Source organism: Epinephelus lanceolatus, chromosome 6 (assembly GCF_041903045.1).
Source record: "Epinephelus lanceolatus isolate andai-2023 chromosome 6, ASM4190304v1, whole genome shotgun sequence".
NCBI lineage: Eukaryota > Metazoa > Chordata > Actinopteri > Perciformes > Serranidae > Epinephelus > Epinephelus lanceolatus.
In genome coordinates, this window is record NC_135739.1 from 41235748 (window position 1) to 41261726 (window position 25979).

Here is a 25979-nt window from a genome sequence, read left to right on the forward strand (position 1 = left end):
TGTACTTGGTACCGATTCACGTTGGTACTATTGAGTACCGATTCACTTAAAATGAAACGGTGCCAAATTTCGGAACCTGAGGTGGAGGCTGAGCGAGAGCGCATGACTATGGGCCCGAACGACGCATAGTGCGTCCAAATTCACACCAATTCTTCTCTGTGGATTTTCTCCGCGACCGTGTGTCATAGCGAGAAGCCATGCATATCAGCGAGAATTGTAGCTTTCCAACAAGGCCAAGCACTTGTTGGTAATCCAATGTTTTCACAGCGAAAAATTACAATAAATTGATGTATAACAGAGCTTTCATACAGCTTTGCACACACATTACTCTTGGATGGATGACTCGCGAACGCAGGCTCGCGCAGAAATTGCACGCATATCACATGAAAGCGCAGGACCACCCACATCATTGTGCTGTCATCCCATCATGCTCTAAATACAGATCAATTGTCTACAAAATAAAAACTTGACGAATTTCTTTACAATCCATTATACAGATCTTGTTGTCAGTCACTTCATATAGTGAGGAATATCGTATCTTACCACGTCTTAAGCTTGCGTGTGTTTCTCCCTGTCTATCCACATTTGTAGTCCAGCTTTCAAGATGCAAATATCTCCATATTGTCCAGTTGACACTCCATCAAACTTTGTATGACAAGACCAGCCACTTCACTTTTGCCACACCCAGACAACTGCAGCCTAATGTATGCTGACAGGGCCGTAGTCACCATATACATTGAGGGGGACACGTGCCCCAATATATAACTGAAAGTGGAAAACAAATATTATCTTGGAGGACATCATTGCACTTGGTTGACTATTTTTCTATGAACTTAGATGTAAATATTGCATGTTTCTTTCAGATAAAACACATTTTTGACTTGTGAATGAGTCAATGGAATTTCTTGCAATAATGAAAAAATACTGGCAAACATGTCCGCCTGGCACAAACCACATGTTTTGGACAACTGTGAAGTGACAGAATGTCCCAGCATCATGGTTCTAATATTGCCAGATTCCAGAGAGTCTCCCCTCTTCATATATGGTAGAATATGTCTTTTTCCAACTTGCTATGCTTAGATACATGTAAAAATGTAAGAATTTAGGCACACAGATTTGTTTTTTTCATTGATATAAAAATTAATATAAAATACAGGCACATAGAAGAACATGAAATGATGGCAAATCTGGTTAGCCCAGATTGTCCTGAAAAAACCAAGATATAGCATGTGTATGTAGCCTTTACAATGACTGTGATATGAGCTTAAAAGTAAAGGCAGTGAAAATACCCCAAAAAGGCCTAGGGCCCATAGGGTTAAAAAGTACCGAAATAAGGTTCCGTTTGGTACCGGTACCGAATTCCAGATACCGGTACCGGTACCGTATCGGTTCAATTATGAACGGTACCCAACCCTACACTCCACCAAATCAACATACTCTCCACGAGATGACAAAACTAGCCCAGGGCTCGGAGCAAGCTAAGAAAATCACAACGTCAGTATCTTATTTCATTGCCAAAGGTATGAGGCCATACAGTGTGGTGGAAAACCAAGGCTTCCGCTACATGGTCCACAATGTGGAGCCAAGGTATGTGATACCATCCCGGAGCTTTTTTACACACAAGTTGATTCCAAATCTTTACAAGGAGACAAAGTTTTTAGTGCAAGAGTCCCTCAAGTCTGCTCCCAGGGTAGCAATAACTTGCGATGCCTGGACATTGAGAGCCACCATCTCATATGTGACCGTTACAGCTCATCATGTCAACAGTGAGTGGAAGCTATCTTCATACGTGCTTCAGACGAGAGCTATGGACAGGGTCCAAAACTAACACTCACCACTCACCAATTACAGGTAGATTTTGTCTCTGGCTGGTAAAGTTTAAAGACCACTCGCCACTCTGGCGAGTTTTTTTTTTTTTTTACCAGCAAAAAATGCATTTTTTGTTACTGGAACCTGGCTGCAGAGCTTGGCAACTTTTGCATGTCTGGTGTTATGCTCACACCCTAAACCCTGCCTGCCAACGAGCGCTGAAGTTGCCCACTGTAGCCCGACTGTTGGGTCGAGTCAGACGGATCACCGTCTTCTTTCACCGCAGCACCACAGCCCGTCATGTGATGGAACAAAAGCAGGCCCCATTTAAGCAAAAGGCTTAAAATTAATTAAAAAATAAAATATTTGCCTTTGTAATTGTAATTTCATTTTCTTTATGTATTCTTTGTGTTTTCAACTACTTTAGATGTCTAGACCTGTTAACCTCCCACCCAGATACAAAATCCTGCAGGATACGCCAGGTGTGAAACACACCCTAGGGGGTCGGAGCCAATACTTGCAGCAGACAAAAGAATGTGAAAACACTGGGTAGGGGCGCCGCTCCCTGCCGCAGACAGAAGGGTGTGAAACACATCTTAAGAGGCGGTCCTCGGGTATAAATGTTTAAGCTTTCCCATGCTCGAGGTCTTTCTTCATTCTGACCGCTTGTGTGCTGATTGACCTTTTCTTTGCATGCATTCTTGCCCTCTGAAGTCTGTTCCATTAACCTGATGGGCAGAGACTTGATGTGCAAATTAGGCCTTTGTCTGATCTCAACCCCAGAAGGTGTCAAAGTTCACAGACTATCTGATCTGGAACCAAATTTTTCCACACTCCTTTGTCCACCAAACCCCAACCTGAGATATGTGTATCAGTGGAAATTGCAATCATCAACAACCTCTGAGCTTGTTACAGAAGCCAGGAAAACAGTTTTAACAGCTTCAACAGATTTCATGACACCAGAGGACCTGTATTGCACCTCTCATGTGTCACCAGGACCTGATGAGCCATATGAGGAAGGTTGGTTGAGGGAGAGATTTGACAAACTCACATTGACACACATTTACTGGACACAACACAAATGTGCTGTATCAGTCTCTCTCACACCAGCTCAATGTGACATGTACACCATGGACCATTCAGTCCCACACATCACACTTGCAAAACACACATCAGATAACTGGGAAGATTTGGGCCCATTTATAAAATCATGTCAGCATGCAGCCAATTGGCAAGAAACATCTGATTGATCTATTTTATTTTCACCAACACTGCAGTGCTACTCAAAAAACTGTAACATCTGTTGTGCACACTCAAAGAAAAATCCAGCTGGTACCTAAAAGCACTTCTAAATATTTTAGTTTTTGTCCGAAGAACAAGCTACAGCTATTACAGCCCTACAGGAGGTCCCTAAGACACTGTGGGCTGTCGTTAAGTATGATGTTGGCCTCATCAAAGCCTGTGAACCCCTTAATAACCCCTTGAGATGAACCATCTCATTTTCAAGGGGATCCAACATAAAACATACAATACCATACAATACAACACAACAACACAGTCACAAACAGCATACACAGGCTCTTCGTTACCACCCCACCCACGCATCATTCCCACAAGCCCACAATACCCACACAAAGCACATAGTATAGTACCAGCCACAGGAATAATGTCGACATTATCAGTATGAATAGTAGCGATACTATATAATAACATCAATGATATATCACACCATTAATACACCGTCCACAGAACAGCAAAAGCAGTAATATACACTAATATGCCACGGATGGTAACACCATCAGCAACCACAGTAAAATACATCACAACCATTAAAAGCAGTTACATGATGTTTTAAGAAGACAAAATATGGAATTCTTAAAAAAGCGAAATGAGTTGATTGAACCTATGTTGTTGGATAGAGTGTTCCAATCCGACGGGGCTTTAAATTTGAAAGCACGTCTGCCAAATTCTTTCTTAGTTTTAGGAACAAAGAAAAAAGGTTGCTGGGTGTCTCTGAGAGGGTATGGTGATGTGAATGGGATTAAATATTGTTTTAAATAAGAGGGACAGTTGAAGTGAATGCATTTAAAAATAAATTGGAGCCAGTGATAATGTCTTCTTCTATTGAGGGGTAAACAGTTCAAAGATTCATACATGGAACAGTGATGAGTTCGATATGGGCACCTTAAAATAAATCTGCATAAACTATTGTAAATAACATTGAGAGGTTGGAGATGTGTTTCAAATGTGTTCTGATAAACAATGTCAGCATAGTCCAGAATAGGAAGTAATAACTGAGTGACAATTCTTTTTCTGATCTGAAGGGTAAAGCAGTTTATGGAATGGTAGAGTTTGGCTAGGTTACAACTTAGTTTGTTTATGATGGATTCAATGTGACATTCAAAAGAAAGCGAAGGATAAATCCAAAGGCCAAGATATTTAAAAGAGGTGACTTGTGCTAGAGGTGAGCCATCAGTAAAAGAAATGGTCAGATCTGAGGGGTCACCAAGACCTGGTCTGGTACCAAACAACATACAACATGATTTCTTTTTGTTCAGAATTAATTTGTTTGATGAAAACCACCTTTGAACTGAGGCAAACTCACATTGCAAAATATTTTCAATGCTAGATTTATTGACACTAGATGAGTATATTACAGCGTCATCAGCATATAAGTGTACTTGACAATTGGAGCATATTTTTGGAAGATCATTAATGAAAATGGAAAAGAGAAGTGGTCCTAGGGATGAACCTTGTGGTACTCCCTTCATGAGTATTGCAAAATCAGAATTATTTCCATTAAAACATACACACTGTCGTCTATTGTGAAGATATGAGTTGAACCAGAGTAAGCTATGTTGAGAGACACCAATAGAATAGAGTTTATCCAGTACTAAGTAATGGTCAACAATATCAAATGCTTTAGTTAGGTCAAGGAATATTGCGCCAGTAAGTTTTCCGTTTTCAGAGGAAGTATACACATCATTAGTGAACTTTAACAGAGCTGTAGTTGTTGAAAAATTGGGTCTGAAACCAGATTGGCATGGTGATAAAATATTGTAGTCAGTGATATATTGTGATAGTTGATTAAAAATTATTTTTTCAAAAATTTTTGCTATAGAGTTAATAATAGAAATCGGACGGTAATTGTTGATATCATGTGGGTCTCCTCCCTTATGGAGTGGAGTGACTGTGGCATGTTTCCAGGCAGAAGGGAGGGCACAGGTTGAAAGTGAAAGATTGAACAGATCACAAAGTGGATACATTAGAATATTTTCTGGGAGTTTAATAAATTTGATCTCAGTGCCATCTAGTCCAGGTCCATAATCATCCTTGAGTTCATTAATTGTGCGCTGAACTTCAGCAGGTAGTATTTTATGAAAAGAAAATGAACTGTTACAGAAAGAGCTAGTAGAGGAAGCATATGCTGAAGGGGAGTCAAACACATGGGCGCTACCAGCAGATGTAAAGTGCTGGTTAAAAACGTTAGAAATAGCTGATGGGTCCTGAATGATATTATTATGAAAGCGAATCTGGTTACTGGTGCTTTTGTTAGATTTGTTGAGGACATTATTCATATTTTTCCAGAACTGTTTTGGGTTATGGATATTTTCAGATAGTTGTTTTTTATAAAAGTCTGATTTAGCATTACGTGTTTTGGTTTTGCATAAATTCCTTAGTGATCTATATTTTTCCCAATCAGTAGCATCCTTACTTACTCTATAGCACTTCCAGACTTTATCCCGTTGTTTGAAGAGGTTGATCAGATCAGAGCTGATCCAGGGTAAATATTTTCCTTTGACTTTTATTTCTTTCCACGGGGCATGTTTATCAATAACTTGTGTGATTTCGGCATAAAAATAATTCCAGGCGTCTTCAATATACGGTATGAGTTGAAATCTGTCCCAGTTTATTGCAATCAGATCATGAATGAAATTATCGAAATTAATATCCTTACTTTGTCTTACTTTGATACATTTTGGAGGAAGGCGAGGAGATTTCATTTTCCATACACAGAAGATCAGAATCAGAATCAGAAATACTTTATTGATCCCCGAGGGGAAATTATTTATGTTACAGGTGCTCCTTGCAAGAGAGGAAAGATATGTGAAAATACAAGAAATTTAAACAATAGTATTAACAAATATATAGTTAAATAAACAGGAATTATTAACAAACATAAACGTAAATAAATATATATTATACATATATATATTGTAAACTGAACAAGATTATTTACACAAACAGAATATATACAGTCAGGGTGAATGGGGTTATTGCACAAGTTAAATTAAATTATTGCAGTGTGTGAAAAAGTCTCAGGGCCACTCAGAGGGAAGAGTTGTACAGTTTGATGGCCACAGGCAGGAATGATTTCCTGTGGCGCTCAGTGGTACATCTTAGTGGTATGAGTCTCCCACTGAAAGTACTCTTGTGCCTGACGAGCACATGGTGGAGTGGGTGTGAGACATTGTCCAAGATAGTTCGTAGCTTAGACAGCATCCTCCTCTCTGACACCACCACCAGAGAGTCACACTCCATTCCCACAACGTCACTGGCCTTGTGGATCAGTTTGTTGAGTCTGTTGGCGTCAGCATAGAGGATAGCACTGGCCACCACAGACTCATAGAAAATCCTGAGCATAGTCCGGCAGATGTTGAAGGACCTCAGTCACCTCAGAAAATAGAGACGGCTCTGGCCCTTCCCGTAGAGAGCGTTAGTGTTCTTAACCCAGTCCAGTTTATTGTCAATGTGTACCCCCAGGTACTTACAGTCCTCTACAATGTCCACACTGACCCCCTGGATGGAAACAGGGATCACCGGTGTCTTGGTCCTCCTCAGATCCACAGCCAGTTCCTTTGTCTTTGCCACGTTGAGCTGCAGATGGTTCTGCTCACACCATGTGACAAAGTTATCCACAACTGCCCTGTACTCATCCTCATCACCCTTGCTGATACATCCAACTATAGCAGAGTCATACGAAAACTTCTGAAGATGGCAGGTCTCAGTGCCATAGCTGAAGTCCATGGTGTAGAGGGTGAAGAGGAAGGGAGAGAGGACAGTCCCCTGCGGGGCCCTGGTATTGACCACTCTGTCTGACACACAGCGTTGCAAGAGCACATACTGTGGTCTGCCAGTCAAGTAGTCTACAATCCAGGACACCAGGGGGGCATCCACCTGCATTGCTGTCAGCTTGTCACCCAGTAGAGCTGGATGGATGGTGTTGAACGCACTAGAGAAGTCAAAAAACATGACCCTCACAGTGCTCGCTGGCTTATCCAAATGGGCGTAGACACGGTTGAGCAGGTAGATGATGGCATCCTCAACTCCAAGTCGGGGCTGATAGGCGAACTGGAGGGGGTCCAAAAGTGGCTTGACCATGGGCCGGAGCTGCTCCAAGACGAGTCTCTCCAGGGTCTTCATGATGTGGGAGGTCAATGCCACAGGTCTGTAGTCCTTGGAGCCACTGGGGCGCAGCGTCTTTGGCACAGGAACGAGGCAGGATGTCTTCCACAGCAAGGGGACCCTCTAGAGACTCAGGCTCATGTTGAAGACATGCTGAAGTACTCCACATAGCTGGGGGGCACAGGCTTTGAGCACCCTGGGGCTGACACCATCAGAGCCTGCAGCCTTATTTGAGTGGAGTCTCATCAGCTGTCTTCTCACATGGTCAGCAGTGAAGCACATTGTGGAGGTGACGACACGTGAGGGAGGGGTGTAGTCCTCATGATGGAGAGAGCAGTCAGTCTGACCACGGGGGGATGAGGTGTGAGGAGGAGGAGGAGGAGGGGGGGTCAAGCAGGAGGGTGTTGAGGTGTGAGAGGGAGGAGTGGGGGAGGAGGGCGGAGTGGGAGATGGTTGACCAAGACAGACAGCAGAAGAGTCGGGGGGGGGGGGATGGGCAGGGCCAGTAGTGTCAAATCTGTTAAAAAACAGATTCAGTTCATTGGCCCTGTCCATGCTGCCTTCAACTCCTCTGTGGTTGTTGGTCATGAAGCCAGTGATGGTCCTCATTCCACTCCAGACCTCTCTCATGTTGTTCTGCTGGAGTTTCCTCTCCAGCTTCCTCCTGTACTTCTCCTTAGCCTCCCTGATCTTCATCTTCAGCTCCCCCTGTATTGTTCTCACCTCCCTGTTACCAGCTCTGAAGGCCCTCTTCTTTGCATTGAGGATGGCTTTGATGTCCTTTGTTACCCACAGTTTGTTATTCGGGTAACAATGGACAGTCCTGGCTGGGACACTGGAGTCCACACAGAAACTGATGTAGTCCGTGATGCATTCTGTGAGCCCGTCGATGTCCTCCCCATGTGGCTCACAGAGTGCCTGCCAGTCTGTCGCACCAAAACAGCCCTGCAGTGTCTCATAAGTCTCCTCCGACCATCTCCTCACTGTCCTCATGGTCGCAGGCTGGCTCTTGACTAGTGGTACATAGCAGGGGTTGAGGTGCACCAGGTTGTGGTCTGAGCTACCCAGGGGGGGAGCAGCTGTATGCATCTTTGGCGTTTGCATACAGCAAGTCCAGTGTCCTCTCCTCTCTGGTAGGGCAGCTCACATACTGTGTGAATGTGGGCAATGTTGTTGCCATGGTGACATGGTTGAAGTCACCCGAGATAGCTATGAAGGCACTCGGGTGGTTAGTCTGCAGGCGGGTTATGGCGGAGTGAATGACGTCACATGCCGACGTCGGGTTGGCAGAGGGGGGGATGTAAACAGTTACAATAATTGCATGTGAAAACTCCCTGGGCAAATAATACGGCCTGAGTCCAACAGCAAGCAGTTCAATGTCCGGGCAACAGATACGTTCCTTAATGGAAATATGGTCAGGACTGCACCAGTGGTTATTTACTAGAACAGCAAGCCCCCCTCCTTTGCGCTTACCGCTCTTGGTGCAGTCCCGGTCGGCCCGAACAGTCTGGAAGCTGCTGATGGAGACGTTGTTGTCGGGAATGTCCTGGTGAAGCCATGTCTCAGTGAAGCACATAAGACTACATTCCCGGTACTCCTTCTGACTTTTGGCGACCGCTGTCAGCTCGTCCATCTTATTTGCCAGTGACCTCACGTTGTCCATGATGAGAGAGGGGAGACACGGCTTATATCTTCTCTTCTCCATAAGCCTCCGTTGTCTCAACCCTGCTTTTTTTGAACCGCTGTTTACTTCCTCCCCTGCATCCTCTGTGTGTTTTCCTCCACAGTTCAGCTGGTATCTCCGATGTTCCGGCCGCCAAGCCGGCCGGCCTCAGCGCAATCAGCTGATCTCTGGAGTAAACAATGCGGCCATGAAGTTGTTGCGCAATGGTGCCGGGTCCGAATGAAATAAGTAATTCCAGGGTGAGGAAAACGAGTACAACTCTCTCAATCAGCATGTTTTGAGAGGATGCAGTTTCAAAATGACAATCACAAAAAGCTAGCACAAATACCAAACTTAATAAAGCAAAAAAGTAAGAAAACCGAGAAAACAAGCAAGAGCGACTGCAACAGGCTGCACGCGCGGGCGCATGTGCACTGGATGAGAAGATGATTGAGTGATCACTGAAGCAGTCGGAGAGAACACCAGATCCAATAATTCTGTGAGGGTGGGTTACAAGGATCCAGTCTAGCAATGATTTCGATCTGGCGTCGACTCTGGTGGGCTCATTGATCAGCTGAGTTAAATGTATACTTTTGAGTAGGTTTTTATCATTAGATGAAGAGCGGTCAAGCCAGTTAGAGTTGAAGTCGCCTAGAATTATCATTTCATGCGGATGTTCAAATGAGGTGAGGGTGGATAAAATACATTTGGTTGAATCAGGGTGAACAGGTGGAGGTCTGTAAATACTACCAATAATAAGACGTTTATTTTCATGGAGTTTTAACTCAATAAAAAGACATTTAAAGAAAGATGGGAGTACTTTTGGTGTAACAGTTTCAGAGATAAAGCACAAGGAAACATAAATAGCCACACCTCCTCCTCTAGTGCCCCTATCTGCTCTGTATAGCATATAATTATCTAGTTCAATTTCATTATCATTAATTTTGCTATGCAGCCATGTTTCAGAGAAGGTAAGTATATCAGGTTTGTACTGAGTGACCCAGACTCTGATCAGATCAATTTTTGGGCAAAGGCTCCTTATATTCAGGTGTATAATTTTCAGTCCTTTCAATGGTTCAATTATGAATCAAAGGTAAGTAAGTGGATACTGGGTAGAGTGAGGCAGAGGAAGAGTATGAGAAACGAGGGCAGGAGAGCCATGGCATGTACCACGCACACACACACACACACACACACACACACACAACAAGACAGGACAGGACAGAGAAAAGATAAAGAACAATAAACAAAGAAAAAAAAAAAAATGAAACAGCTCAGTCTGCGTAGCTCATGCTTAAGAAAAAGAAATAACAGAGGTCCTGGTCAGTTTAAGAAAGTATAGTATTACTATTCGAGCATAACAAAATACGAGGTCCAGGTCTATTAATGCTAAGGTAATGAAACAATATATAATGTAATGTAATGTAATGTAATGGGCTTCTATGGGGTCATTTGATGACACACAAAGATAGAAATAATAATAAGAATAAAATAAAATGAGATAGACTTCAAATGCTTCATAATTTAATAATTTCGACAATCAAAGTATTCACCAGCTATAGTAGATTACATCGGCGTCTGTCCTTTCCCAGTTTAGCAACCTGCCTTGAACGTCACATCTTATAGTATTACGCCGTTTTACGGCAATTGTGACACCATTTACGGCAAACAGATGTAAAGCCGCAGCCATCCAAACAACGTTCAGCTACAGAGTTGCAAATACGAAACAAAGTAAAGCAGCAGCCACCACTGCAATGCCTATGCCATCGACAGTATGGAAAATAAACAAACAAAAGACTCAGCACCAGCCCGGCAATAAAATAATTACGAAAAGGAAAATAAACAGAAGAGTTCATCGGCAGGCAGAGTATTGTGCTAATGTTAGCACTGGCCACTGTTCATTAATGTTAGGCAGTCATTTCAGAGTCAGTGGAGGAAAACCCACCAAGGAATCTCTCAGCTTCATCAGGAGTGTGAAAGAAATGTTTCTTACCATCGTGGATAACTCTCAGCGTGCAGGGAAAGATCAAGGCGTATTTGATGCCCCGGTCACGTAGCTTTTTCTTAGCCTCATCAAACCCCCGGCGTCTCTGGAACAGACCAGCAGAGAAGTCCGGGTAGATATAAACTCGGGCTCCTTCGTACTGAAGGGGCTCAGTCTTCTCCCTGGATAGTTTCATTGTTTATAACTTGTCCTGGAAGTAGTGGAACTTAACCAAGATCGGCCTGGGACCCAAGAAGCCATCGACGGCATAACAACAGTCTTTGAGTCTCTTAAAGCAGCAGGAGTAATTGTTCCCTGTGATGACTCTCCAATGCGCATACCTTTGTTCCATTTTGCTCCCAAACTCAATTGCTATTTGTAAATGCCTTGCTCATACTAACAACTCAGATTCTGTCTCTCTAGAAAATGCAAGAGCCGATGCCGCAGCAATGAAAATGGCACTCTGAAATCAAAATTGGCCAAGTGTTGTGAGGAAACGGGACTGCCATGGACAAAAGCTCTGCCTGTTGTTCTAATGCATATGAGAATGAGAAAAAGGTCCAGAGTGAACATGAGTCTCTTTGAAATTCTTTTTGGCATCACTCCATGATTTCCAACATGGCGACTGGGTGGTGATAAAGGACCTAAGAAGGAAACACTGGCACTCCAAACACTGGAGAGGCCCATTCCAGGTGCTCCTGACAACGCATACTGCTGTGAAGATCGCTGAGAGAGCAACGTGGATTCACGCCGGCCACTGCAGGAAGGTCTCTGAGTCAACGGAGGAACTCAGCTGTCGACACGAGGATGGACAACGCGAGGGCGAACAACGCGAGGACGAACGAGCACAACAGAGGATGGCACAAGGAATAACTCCGTGAATTCAACAGACACCAACTAGACGTGCAGGACTAACAACGCAAACCTTTTCCCACCAGATTACACCATGCACCACCTGATCCCTACCCTATCATACGATACTGATAGAGGCCTACACCTACAAACCTGCCAAGACTGTCACTCTGACAGAAGGACAAAGTGCAACATTCACCTGTACTGTTCACCCCGGAATTTGACAATCAGGTCAAATTCACACATATTATGAACGTTAACAATGCCGATCAAAATTCAGCCTCATTTCACATTCCTGATCCCCGTCCTTACCCCAGCTCAGACTCTGACTCTGATGATGACATTTTGTAAATAATGTTTTCCTTTTTTTATATACATATTTTTTTTGTTTATCATTATTATCATTATTATTATTATTATTTTCTCTTTCTTTTCCTTCCTTTTTCTACCCTCTCTTTTCTTCTAAACAACTGCCATGATGATACATTTTAAAATCCATGTGAATTAATGTGTCAGATAATTAAGTTGTAACTATTTGTTTTATTTTATTATATATTTTTTTCCTTTCTTTTCTTTTTTTTGTTTTAGTGATTAATCAATAATCAAAACGAGGATACGCCAGGTGTGAAACACACCCTAGGGGGTCGGCGCCAATACTAAAAGAGTGTGAAAACACTGGGTAGGGGCACCGCTCCCTGCCTCAGACAGAAGGGTGTGAAACACATCTTAAGAGGTGGTCCTCAGGTATAAATGTTTAAGCTTTCCCATGCTCAGGGTCTTTCTTCATTCTGACCGCTTGTGTGCTGATTGACCTTTTCTTTGCAAAGAAAATAAAAACCTTGTCGGCCAGCAGAAGTCTCTATTTCATTATTCACCAGCGGCAGAGAATTTCCACAACATAATCGAAGTGAATCTATTTTAACTGTAGCATACAAAGCAAACTTTATTTTAACTTCTAATTTACCAGTAGGCTATTTAAAAATATAATTCCTAATGTAGGCTACTAGTAATTGGCTTTTTTTTCATTTTACCAGAACTGCCTAAACACAAACTGAAGACAGATGCTCCAACAAGGTGGAATAGTAGCTTTGACATGGTTGATCGGTTCCTCGAACAGCAGCCAGCCGTCTACGCTGCACTCCTCTCTCCTCACGTAAGTATGGGATTTAAGATTTTATTAGACCTAGTATTAATGCCATTAGTGGTTGATTAATTATCAGTGTGCCATTTTCACATGAGTGTATCATGTCTACACATACAGTGTGCCAAACTGACACGTGTTATTAATAATGTTAACCAATTAGCTGTGTCCATCTATTGTTGTGTCAATTGTTGTCTGGCTCACAGGATATAAGTTGACATGCACCAAGGCTATTATAGTTAACTAAAACTAAAAACCGGGCGGCATGGTGGTGTGGTGGTTAGCACTGTCGCCTCACAGCAAGAGGGTTGCCGGTTCGATCCCGGGTGTCGGAGCCCTTCTGTGTGGAGTTTGCATGTTCTCCCTGTGTCAGCGTGGGTTCTCTCTGGGCACTCCGGCTTCCTCCCACAGTCCAAAGACATGCAGACTGGGGACTAGGTTAATTGATAACTCTAATTTGTCCGTAGGTGTGAATGTGAGCGTGAATGGTTGTTTGTCTCTATGTGTCAGCCCTGTGATAGTCTGGCGAACTGTCCAGGGTGTACCCTGCCTCTTGCCCGATGTCAGCTGGGATAGGCTCCAGCCCCCCCGCAACCCTCAAGAGGATGAAGCGGTTAGAAGATGAATGAATGAATGAATGAAAACTAAAAACTAAAACAAGGTGTGAAAAATATTTTAGTTAATTGAAATAAAAATAAAAACTAGACTTTAGAATAAAAACAAAAACTAACTGAAACAATATTGTGTACACACAAAACTAACTAAAATAAAAATATACAGAAAATGTCTTTAGTTTTAGTCTTTGTCAATTTGTCACACAACAAGCCTGAGGAGGCACTGGTGCATGTGTTTATTGAGACTGAGAGTCTAAATGACTGTGAGTCATTGTGTTTGCGTGAATGGATGAACCTTAAAGCATACAATGTTGATTCCTTTATTTTAACTATTCCAATTGGCTGGCTGACTTCATCCCCGCACCAGAGGATGACCCGATGACCTGTGAAATCAAGCATGCCATGCGGGAAGATTTGAGGAAGAGATAGACATCTACAAAAGAGAGGCACACACTCCATACAGCATCTGCCCTTGATCCTTGCTCTAAAGCTCTTCCATTCCTTTCAGAGGATGAAAAAGTGAAGACATACAGCAGAGTGACTACAGAGGCTGCGTCCCACGAGATAGTCTCTTCTTTGATATAAATAATTCTACTACTTGATTGAATGATTAATTATCTGATTGATAGAATGCTTTGTATTAGAAAAATATGGCCAATCAAAAACTAAAAAATTGAAGGCCTTAGTTTCATTGGGAAAGTTTTGTTTGAGTGTAAAATGCAGACTTGGAATGTAAAATTAAAATGTAGGCCTTTGAATTACGATGATGCTTTTGTATTTGTTTAATAATTTTGAAATGTGAATGCTTTAACCTGTTGTATTTTACTGTTTCCCTGTGTCAGGTGGTGAGACAAGAGGCTGAAGTCCCTGAGAGGGAAGGTGATGACATGGCTGAGGGGCATGATGACGGTGAGGAGGATGACGCAGTTGAGACGGTTCGAGATGAAGCCCCAAAGCTGGAGGAGGACGGCCCCTCCGCACCCTCCACCTCAAGACCATCTTCTTTGACTGCACTGCTGGGCCAAACCTTTAGTGTTGTTGTCACCACAGTGGAGCCCAAGTTGGCACACACCAGGGCTGAGGAAGAGGTTTGGATGTATCTGGAGACCCCTTCACTTCCTCTCACCGATGACCCCCTTGAGTGGTGGAGCACCAGCGATCATGTGTATCCTCTCCTAGCCAAGCTGGCCAAATGACACTTATGTATCCCAGGTACGAGCGTTGCTGCAGAGAGAGTGTTCTCCACTGCGGGGGACATTGTGTCAGCACAATGGAGTACACTCACTCCACAACATGTGGACCAGCTGGTCTTCCTCCATAACAATCTGGTCGTTCCAGAGCAATGAATGTTCAGTACAACCTGATCACTCACATGTTACAGTGTGTTGTGTTGTGTCACTGTGTTCTACAGTATATAAGCTACAGTAAGTTGGTTCTACCTCTAAAGGAAATAAGCCTTCCATTTAATTGTTGTTGTCATGATAGTGCAAAGAATCTGGTCATTCTAGACCACTGATTGTTGTTGAGTATAACTTGATCAGTCACAACACAATGTGTTGTGTTCATTTCTGTGTTCCACAGTATATAAGCTAGTAAAGCTACAATAAGTTTTGCCACCTAAGTTCAGTTGTCATGAAGGTGCAAGGCTTTACACAGCTGTGAGCACACAAAGTTACAAAGCTGCATTTGTGTTCTACAGGAAGAAACCTCCAAATGTGGACATTTATTTGCAAGTGTAGACATTTGTTTTAAGTTAAAACAAATAATTCTGAAGTTACAACTACACTACACATGTAACACACAAGTGTTTTGAGTTGTTACTCAATAAAAGAGAAGTTAAGTAATTCAGCAACTGACTGTTTTTTTTAATGGTGTAATAACTTTGTGGTGTATTTTGGGTTACTGTTGTCAAATGGAAAATCAATAATCGCTGATCGAGAATCAGTAATAATCGAAAATCGGCTGGTAATCGAATCGGGACCTCAATAATCGTAATCGAATCGAATCAGGAAATCAGACAGATTAACCACCCCTATTAAACAGTACAAGACTGTCCTTTTTGTTCATCTTCTTCTTGACATTCTCAGTGAGCTGAAAGACCTGAGCCTTCTCTTTCAGAGGGATGGGCTGATATTGCAGATGGTGTCAGATGGACTGCAGAAGACGACCCTGGCTCTTGTAGCCATGCAGGTAAACAAAATAAACTCCCTAGAGAGGAATTTTTATCCTACGGTGTATGTTTATCGATCGTGACAGTGAAAGTTTTTTTCTTCTGTATTTCAGACAGTCCCAGGTCAGCATCTGAAGCAGTTCCTGGATGAAGTGGGACCTTTTCCCGGAAACACCTTCTCTGGTGTAAAACTCAACAGGAAATTAAAGCTGCAAGCAGCGATGAACGGGACCTCAGGCTCTCGTTGTCAGCCTCCAGCTCACAAAGACAGTGCGAATTAAAACAAGCAATGTCAAGAGAACGCAAGGTCATTTTTGGCAATAGAGGGACTTTATATTACAGTACATTACAACAAGTTTTTAATTTTCAACCGATGTTTTAACTAAAATGTACCTGTGATATGTCAGCTATGGAAACAAAATGTCTTGTCCAAAACATCCACAATTAAATAAAATAAAAATCAACCAGCCATTCTCCTCCCCTGACAAGTAAAGAACAGTCCCTTCATAAGTAAAGAACAGTCCCTAAAGTGCGGTGAGGTTTGTGGACCGTTACCTACCACAAAGAGAGAAATGTGAACGGCTCGTTTCCCCTCTGACATGACACATACCTGTGTGCCGCCACGGCTCGGCTGTTCAGGTACTTCTGGACAGCCATGACATCAACAAAGAGGAAAATATTGGACCTGGAGCCTTCTCCGTCACTGGTAAACCGTTATCTTGTGCTGCAGAGCACTATGGTCGCCGTATTTGACAGGAATATGTATTCCTGTCTGTGTCTGTGACCCACATTCAACCCACAACTGACAGGATTCTGCTGCTGATTGAAATCTGTACTCGCACAGCGTGCTCCTGAATGATTTCTTTTACTTGCACAACACTATTTTTAGTCGTAAATGCAGTAAAATGCTCGCACCCTAGAGCTCTGTGGAAAACAAATCACTGTAGCATATATAAACAAATCTAGCCTACAAGTAAAAATATTAGGTATTCTAGGTATGTTAGGTATTCTAGGTATTTTATATGGTGATGTAACATTAATCACTATGGATCTAGAGGGGGGGAAATCCCACGCACCCAGCCCAGGCTATAATTATGGTTATATTCATGTATTTAGAAGTATCTGAAAAATACACAAATAAAATCCCAAATCAGAAACCCTATTTAGTAAATAGGGTCGCAAAATACCTAATGGTTATTAACTCCACGTGTTGGCTGCTAGCATAATGTTACAAACCTGGACTGGACGTAGATGAACTAGCTGTGCTAGGGCAGTCAAACACTGTACATCTTTCTGTCTGAATATGATGCACTTTCGCAAGGTGTTTTGACAAATTACTAGTGTTGCCGCCCTTACACACAAAACATTTGTCACACTTGTGACAACGTGCTGTGTCTGCATCAACTCTTGTAATGTAAAGCCACACTTTGGACCGTTTGGCTCTCTCCGCCATCGTTATCTATCTAAAGGTAGGCTATGAGCTTGAGTTGGTGTATGCGCTGTCTTGTGTGTGTGTGTGTGTGTGTGTGTGTGTGTGTCACTGGAGCAACAGCCCCGCCCCCCTGCTCTCCACTCACACACAGCAGGCAGCCAGGGTGAGCGACACAGATCTCTCATCTTCAGGGAGAATAGCGAAAATTATGATACAGTGACGGATAATTGATGGCGTTGGTGAGATAAATGTGCAAGATAACGTTTATCTTTTAAAAAAACAAAAACACGACTGCTCCAGTACCGATAGCAGAACTGTTAAGGTCAGAGCTTATGAATACTGCGGTCTTGAAGAATGTAGCCCTGGGTCTCGTTCAATACCGGGGTTCGGTACCCATCCCTACGTATGAGCGAGTTGAAGAGAAAATTCAAGTATGAGTACAGAGGGCTGTGTGTGCGTGTCTGTGTGTGCAGCCATTGTCATGGCGATTAATGACTTGCCTACACCTGAGGGGCACACAGAGAGCTCATGAGAGAGCAGATCAGCAAAGGCTGTTTATAATGGGTTTGAACTCCTCGAACAAGTTCTTCTGATTCCCAAACCATTGGTCCAATAATGAAAATAGAGTGATGGTGAGAGAGATAAACTTCTCGTGAATGCATGTGTCATGTTTTATATTTGTAGAGTCAAAAATGTGATCACAGGAGTGAGATACAAATGTGTTGCATCTCAGCTGTTTTCCAGAAATGTCTCCTCTCAGTTTACATGGGAGTGAATGAGAAAAAAAACGACGCTCCCTTCACTTTGGAGCCACTCAGCAAAAATGTGTACGTGTGACAGATTCCATGTCAACATTTCTGTGACCAGGACAAATTTTCCTACGTTTTTTGGTATAAATTGTGTATGTACAGTGAAAACTGGCCGTATGAGCGAGTTGAAGAGAAAATTTCTTGATGAGTTTACAGCTGCTCTCCACTCTAGCGATGACATCACCCACTCTAGCTCACGCAATACACACCCATTATAAAGTCTGAGAAGGGCTGAAAACTTCATGTATTTTAAAATGACTTTGTAGAAAAACTAAGATATATTGTAAATTTGAATTAGCTCCTAAAAGTCGACGGCAGCATGAATGTTTGAGAGTTGGAATGGAGTTTCTATGTCAATGTATGAATTTGTGATGTGTGGGTGAAGATGAGCAACTTTGAAGGATTTTCTCATTGACTTCCATTATAACAAAGTTTCAGAAAACGCTGAATATTTTTTAAAGTTTGAATGGGATTGAAAAGTTGAATCATATGTAAAAAGTCAGCAAAATGTCGAATATTTTCCATTTTGAATGGAGTTTCTAGCTGAAAGTATGAATCCGTAGTTACAGTTCGAAAAAATGTGAAATTTTTAGATTTTTGAGGATTCCGTAATTCACTCCCAATGGGAAAACAATTTGGGAAAAATCGGGAATATCTGGGAAACTATGAATGTTAGGAACATGAAGAGTCGTTCCGGTCTTGTCCTAATTTAGATGAACATTTTCATGTTTGAATGGTTTGAATCTGTTGAAGTTTGTGGAACTAGTAGCGGTCCAACCGTTTTCGTTCAATAGGATTTAATAGGAATCAGAATTTTAACGTTATGGAAAAATTTGAAAGTTTCCAATAATGTCCTAATGTAGCTGAATCAGAAGAAGTTTGAATGGTTTGAATCGGTTGAAGTATATTGAAGATAATTGAAGTTGAAAAACGAAAAATAAAGAATTTTGGTAACAGAACATAGGATTTGAATGCTTCCAGCATTCACACCCAATAATAAATGCAGACAAAAACAATAGGGTCCTCTGCCTCTGGGCTCGGTCCCTAATAAACGTAGCAAAAACAATAGCGTCCTCGCCATGGGCGACACACACACAGAGGACTGTGTGTGTGTGTCTGTGTGTGCAGCCATTGTCATGGCGATTAATAACTTGCCTACACCTGAGGGGCACACAGAGAGCTCATGAGAGAGCAGATCAGCAAAGGCTGTTTATAATGGGTTTGAAATTTCTCAAACAAGTTCTTCCCATTCCCAAACCGTTGGTCCAATCATGAAAATAAAGTGATGGTGAGAGAGAGCCACTTCTCGTGAACGCACGTGTCATGTTTTATATGTGTAGAGTCAAAAATGTGGTCACACGAGCAAGTTAAAAATGTGTTGCACCTCAGCTGTTTTCCAGAAATTTCTCCTCTCCGTTTACATGGGAGTGAATGAGAAAAAAATCGGCACTCCCTTTGCTTTGGAGCCACTCAGCAAAAATGTGTACATGTGAGAGATTCCATGTCAACATATCTGTGACCAGGACAAATTTTCAGCACGTGATGTTTGATGAGATGAACACGCCAGTTTTGGTTTGATCTTTCTACGACGTTCCTACGGGCCGCGGCGGCCATTTTAGTGTGCCTAGGTGGCGCTAGAGAGCCCATTTTGGCACTTTAGGGGTTAATGTTTTGATTTTCTAAAATATCGCCAGGTCTAACACGTGTGCCAATTTTGGTGAGTTTTTGAGCATGTTTAGGGGGTCGAATTCCAGCTCAAAGAGGCGGCGGGAGAAAGAATAAAGAATAATAAACGCAGCAAAAACAATAGGGTCCTCACCTTCGGCGAGTCCTCTGTCTTCGGGCTCGGTCCCTAATAATAATAAAGAATAAAGAATAATAAATGCAGCAAAAACAATAGGGTCCTCGCCTTCGGTGAGTCCTCTGCCTTTGGGCTTGGTCCCTAATAATAATAAAGTATAACGAATAATAAACGCAGCAAAAACAATAGGGTCCTCGCCTTCGGTGAGTCCTCTGCCTTTGGGCTTGGTCCCTAATAATAATGAAGTATAAAGAATGATAAAAGCAGCAAAAACAATAGGGTCCTCGCCTTTAGCTTACCAAAGGTAAAACTAATGCCGCATTCACATGGAATCAGACAGGCAGGAGGCGGCAGATGGTAGACATCTGCTGGATGGAACAGGAGAAATAAACAAGCGGTCCGACGGAACAGCACAACGGCAAAATGAGACACACGTGACTCGTGACACGTGATTGTTGCTATGGCGATGTTTTTACAGCAGATTGAGCCAGATAGCTTGCTAAGCTAATAAAGCAATTCATAACGTTACGTTTTATATTACATAACTGGTATTCCACCCAGTCTTGCGCTAATCGCGTCCCATATGTACGCCTTCTTGGAAGCATCACGGTAGGCTTTTAAAGTTTGGTCATATAATTCTGGGTGCTGCTGCACCAAAAGCACTAGCTTTTCATTGTTGAGTTCAGCCATGTATTCTGTTTTGGAACTACGTCACATCCGGTTGAGTATTCCGTGGCCGGTGAACAGTAAAAGTTAAAATATTTTAACTTTGGATGGCATTGCCATCTACCATTGCCGTGGACGGTATTCTCTGCCGGCCTCGCGTAAATTTTACCGTCCTTCTCTTGTCCACTAACATGATATCCAGTTTGCTGTCTGCCATTTGCCTGATTCCATGTGAATGCAGCATAAATGTTGAAATAGCAGTAATACCACAATCATTCAAATAATGACACAAGGGATGGAAAGGGGGGGTGGCAGTTTTAGAAAGGGGATGATTTTGATTGTTTTTATTTCAAGGGGGATGCCACCCCCCCTCATCCCCCCTCAACTCGAGTACTGGGTAGAATACTGGAGCAGTGTTATGGCTCCATCAAAGGAGCATTTAAATCTTATGCTATCGCTCCTCTGGGTTTGTCAGATGGACACATTTTCCCTACAGATACAACATGCTTATGTTGTTAGCATAACCCTAAGGCATTTTACATTGTATAAATTATTCTAGCAGTGATTTCCTCTACTCGTGTGAAGCCAGGAACAACAGCACATTTAATGTTATAAAATTCAGCTCCACTACAACTCACAAGGTTCTCCAACAAAACAACTGTCTTATACTAAATACATTTTCCAAACAAATACAACATGCTAACATTATTAGCACTACCCTATAGATTTTTACATCGTATAAATTAGCCTAGCGACTAGCAGAGAATTTCTCTACTCATATGAAGCCAGGATAAATTACACAGTGAAAAAGTGAAGAGAAACTTTGTTTCCACTTAGGGAAACAATTATCTGTATCAGCCAATATCAGCTTTAAAATGAACTGTCTGATTCGGCCAACATGCTTTTTCTTAATTTGCACATTTGTTCATTCATTCATTCAAATTCCATATCCGCTTATCCCTGTTGGGGGTCGCGGGAGGACTGGAGCCTATCCCACCAGCACCACCTTGCTGCCTTAATACGAATAAATATTATATACACTGAAAAGTATTGTATTTTATGTCTCAATCTGCTGGTGGGCCATAACAATAAGAGTATGCATGCATTATGATGTTAATTCCATTACAAAAGAGACTTGATGATCACTAAAATTAGGTGGGGAAAAAAGTGGATATGTCGAAATTGGTATCGGTTATCAGCCATATGAGTTGTTATATATCAGCATATTGGATGTTGGCAAAAAAATCCAGTATGGTGCATCCCTAGTATTCAGCTAACAAAAATACACAGGAGGTCTGTGCTGCCACACCATGTAGTTAAATTTCTAGGGAGGTGCACGTTAAGCCTAATTCACATTACACGATTTTCACCCTGATTTTGCGTCGCGGAGACCATCATAATCTTTTGAGTGTTTATACCTGGCAACATGTGTTTCTGTCAGCGTCTGTCTCGCCAACTGCGTTACAACCTGTGTGTGCACACCACAAGATTTCTCCACTGAGCCCTTGCCGACAGAGCCCCAGATAACGCGGTCACGTCACCAAACATGGAGACGACACACCGTAAAGGCATGGATATTCTTCCCAGAAAAATCTGCCCCCAGGGCCTGGGTCCAAATAAAACGCGCTCCCCGTGATCCTGTGGACGCTGCTGTTGTTGTTGTTGCTTGCTGGCTTGTCAGTGTTGCCAGATCGTGGGAGAGAAACAAGTGGCAACCCGGCGGCTTGTCCTCCTCACATTTCTTCCGTCCTCCTGCGTGCTGACGTGGGGCGTATCCCACCTCTCACTGGCTGATACTCTTTATCAGTCATGTCACACTTCTCTAGTTTTCTAGCATGCCAGATATCCAGTCCCAGTCACAGACGAGGGGGCGACTTGCTCGTAGGCTTGTTCACACGAGGACTCGTTGTGGCACACTATCTGCCGACTCACCTCCGACCCAAGGTGGCTCTCAAGATCATCTGCGACGTCAAAATCACGGTGAAAATAGCGTAATGTGAGCTAGGCTTAAGGCTACGGCGTAGGTTACAGCATAGGCTCTGTGTCAACACAGAGTATGCTGTAGGTACAATGTTGATTCGAAGCAGAAGTATAAATCCTGCTTAAAACGATGGATCAGAATCATGCAACAACAGAGACTGTATCGTATTAAGTTGCTGTGAGCTGTGAATTCACCACCTCTAAGTAGAAGGCAGAAAATAGTATATAACACTGTTGATATCTAGTGTCAGCAAAAATCCATCCAATCCATTGTTTGTGCAGTTAGCTTGTTTACAATAAAAGTAAATGTCACCGTCACACAGAACATTCTGCTGAACCCTGTTCAAACTCTCAAATTATGGAAAAAAGCAACAAAAAGTCAAATATTCATATTTAACAGCCAAATCTGATTTGACTGACATTCTGATCGGGTAGGACCTTATGTCTTTATTTATGTGTAATATTATTATCATGATATTCAACGTAGAGCATATTTTCCCCATATGGTGCAGCCCTGCTGGCTATCTGGTCGGGCTCTGTTCCCAGACCTCACTTGTTTTATTGTGTCTTATCTCTTCTAGCATACATACATAACATATAAGTAAAATGTTTCTAAACTGCAAAGTTTCCAGTGAGACAAATGAATGGTATTTCAAGCTATGCTTAGAGCAAAATAAATCAGCATCAATATGATTATGGTACAGAATACCAAGAACACAGGATACACAAATGGCACAAGTACATCAACCACCAACCAGCGTTGAGAGGAAAAGGTCAACAGACAGGGGGGTCACAATCAGAAGGAAGGGGTAGTCAAGATCAAACAGGCTAATTAACTTCCAATATCTGTCCTTGATTGAACTTAAGACTCTGGGAAACAGGGGGGCTGTTATCAATACAAACTTCAACAATGTTCTGCACACTGCTGTTTGCCATTTATCTCAGTAAACACTTAGATACAGCGATATTAAACATATTATTCCACCTGATATTCATATATCCCAACAAACACATACAGGGAAGGTGCCTTCAGGTATCAATGTAAAGCACATAATCACATTCTTTACAAAGAGCTCAAAAAGCATTAAAAAAAAACAATTTATGACAGGTTTTAGGGGATTTAAGGTAAGCCTTTAGGAGTGCTGACATTGCTGTTTTGGAGGGAAGGCATTGGGGATGGAATTATTTAAGGACCCTGTACAGCAGTTTAAGTGTTTAGGGTTAATGCAGATAATTCATACTTAACTTTTACTGGCCACTGTACAAAGCTGTACAATAGTGTGTAAGATTTCTTTTATTTCCCTATATACTTTCTATAAAGTGTTTTCCTGGGTCACCGTGCTGCTGAGATGACTGACATCCCAATTCAAACCTAAAACAAAGGATAGCCTACACTAAGGCACATGGGCAGCAGTAGGAGAAACTGCCTGTAAGTTGTAACGTTGGTATGGTCCTTTAAGAATTAAGTTTAGTTTATTTACTTTATTAATCCCTCTGAGGGGAAATTCAATGTTTTCACTCTTGCTTGTCAATTACACACAGGTCCGAAAGACACACACATGCACAAACAGGATCTATACATGCAAAGTGGAGAGATGTCAGAGTGAGGGGGCTGCCCTTGGTGAGGCGCCCCAAGCGGGTGGGGGGTTCAGTGCCTTGCTCAAGGGCACCTTGGCAGTGCCCAGGAGGTGAACTGGCACCTCTCCAGCCACCAGTCCACGCTCCATATTTTGGTCCGGACGGGGACTCGAACAGGCGACCCTCCGGTTCCCAACCCAAGTCACTATGAACTGAGCTACTGTCTGACTTCTGGGAATGGGCTGAACACCAAGCTGCCCAAACAACATCTCTGTCTGGAATGGAAGCCTCTGCTGTCATGTTCTCTCTCCCACACACAAACTACATTCAAAAATGGCTATGCTTAATGCCAAAGCACCAGGTGACATGATCTGAGACATTAAGAAAATAATGTTGAGGTGCAACACTTTATCAGTGTCCACTTTCACAATAGGTTCATATAAAACCAGGCCAAGAGGCATCACAGACCGTTAAAGAACAGCCACTCCGAGTGGCCACATTTCTACATTTAATGTGATAATACATACAAAAATAAATGCAGCCCGGACTATCTAACAGACAGGATGCAAAATCCAACAGATATGACTAATAAAACGTTTAAACCTTGCTCAAACAACGTTAGCCCAAACCTAGTTAGCGTTATAAGAGGACACATAAAACTGCCATCTTTTTAAATCGTCGCAAGAGACGCTAACGTTATGTATCGGGGCTTTGATTCACTCAGGCTGTATACTGGTGTTTGCCAATTACAAGTCAAACATCTGATTTCAGCACATGAATTGCGTCATTGATGAGACAAGATGTTGGGTGGATATTATTAACGGTTATTTCTGCTGTCTTTCCCTCAATCCTACAGCTGACATGCAGCCGCATTTTACCCGAATGCGTTCCTCTTGTTTGTTTGATAAATCACTCGATGTGCAGTGGAGCCGGTGCGGGTCTGGGATCAGCAGCATTCAACTACCAGTAGGCTATGTGAATATCCACTGCTGTTTCCGGGCCTTATTTAGTCACGGATAGCTAAGACTTTAAAATTAATTAAGACGAAGCAGGCAAAGGCAGATGCATTGCCCCCCCTCCCTCCCTCCCATCTTTCGATCTTCCTAGAACAGGCATCAGTCTCCGTTATCCTACTGCAACCTCCTTCAATCGCTGACTCGCTGTAAAATCGTAAATATTTACCTGCAGAGCCGCCATCAGCATCCACATCCCAAAGAGATGCATTATGTTGTGTTATAATTCCAACAGAGTCCGCTGGACGTCAGGTTTTTAATTCCCGATATACCTCGGCGGCATGAGGCAGCCTCCTTCCCTCCACTAGCTCTCTTTGGTGAATGACTGCTCTCCCTAGCTCAGTCAGCAGCACTCCAGCCTGCCTGGGACCGTTCCACCGCCGGTCCCTCTGCGCCTCAGTGCCGCCATCTAACGGTCATCAGTAACACTTGAGATGCTTCCACGCCGGTTATGGATGAACATTGGGGTTTTACTAATCTTAGATAGCATCAAAAAAATGATTGGGTTCCCATAAAGCATACAGCTGGTTTGAGGATTATTAACGGGTCAATTCTACTAAAACGACTATTATCAGACACTGATTTCCAGTGACAGCCAGGGTTTGGCCCCTGATACAGGCTGGGTGACTTAGAGTTCCAGCCATACAAAGTAAAAAACAAAAAGCACGAACGCAGAGCATTACAAACAATAAGGTAACAATGTTTAATACCGGTAAAACCAGAAAAGCCAAATTTGTGCAGTGGGAGGAAGCCTGACGCAGCTGAACGGGGATGAGCAGTGACAGTCAGAAGGGCAGACTATAATAGGCAGAGACACCTGTCAATCAATATGAGGGGCCATACAAGCCATAATTCATTCTGGCCCTCTCACACACATACATTCTCCTTACACATGCATATATTTTCACTCTCACACACATACATTCTCCTTTTACATACATATATTTTCTCTCTCACACACATACATTCTCCTTACACATACATATATTTTCACTCTCTCACACATACATTCTCCTTACACATACATATATTTTCACTCTTCTTTCACATACATATATTTT

At 42.5% G+C, this 25979-nt stretch overlaps 1 protein-coding gene across 1 annotated transcript in view; it reads right to left on the bottom strand.

The window, feature by feature from the left end:
* The window catches only part of LOC117253819 (cadherin-2-like), a 469385-nt gene extending 444127 nt beyond the window's left edge, over positions 1 to 25258 (bottom strand). Inside the window, exon 1 of the mRNA XM_033621526.2 lies at positions 25088 to 25258. Coding sequence (XP_033477417.1) covers positions 25088 to 25129 — 42 coding nt within the window. The 5' untranslated portion in view covers positions 25130 to 25258. The remainder of the gene's footprint in view (positions 1 to 25087) is intronic.
* Between the last annotated feature and the right edge of the window lie 721 nt (positions 25259 to 25979).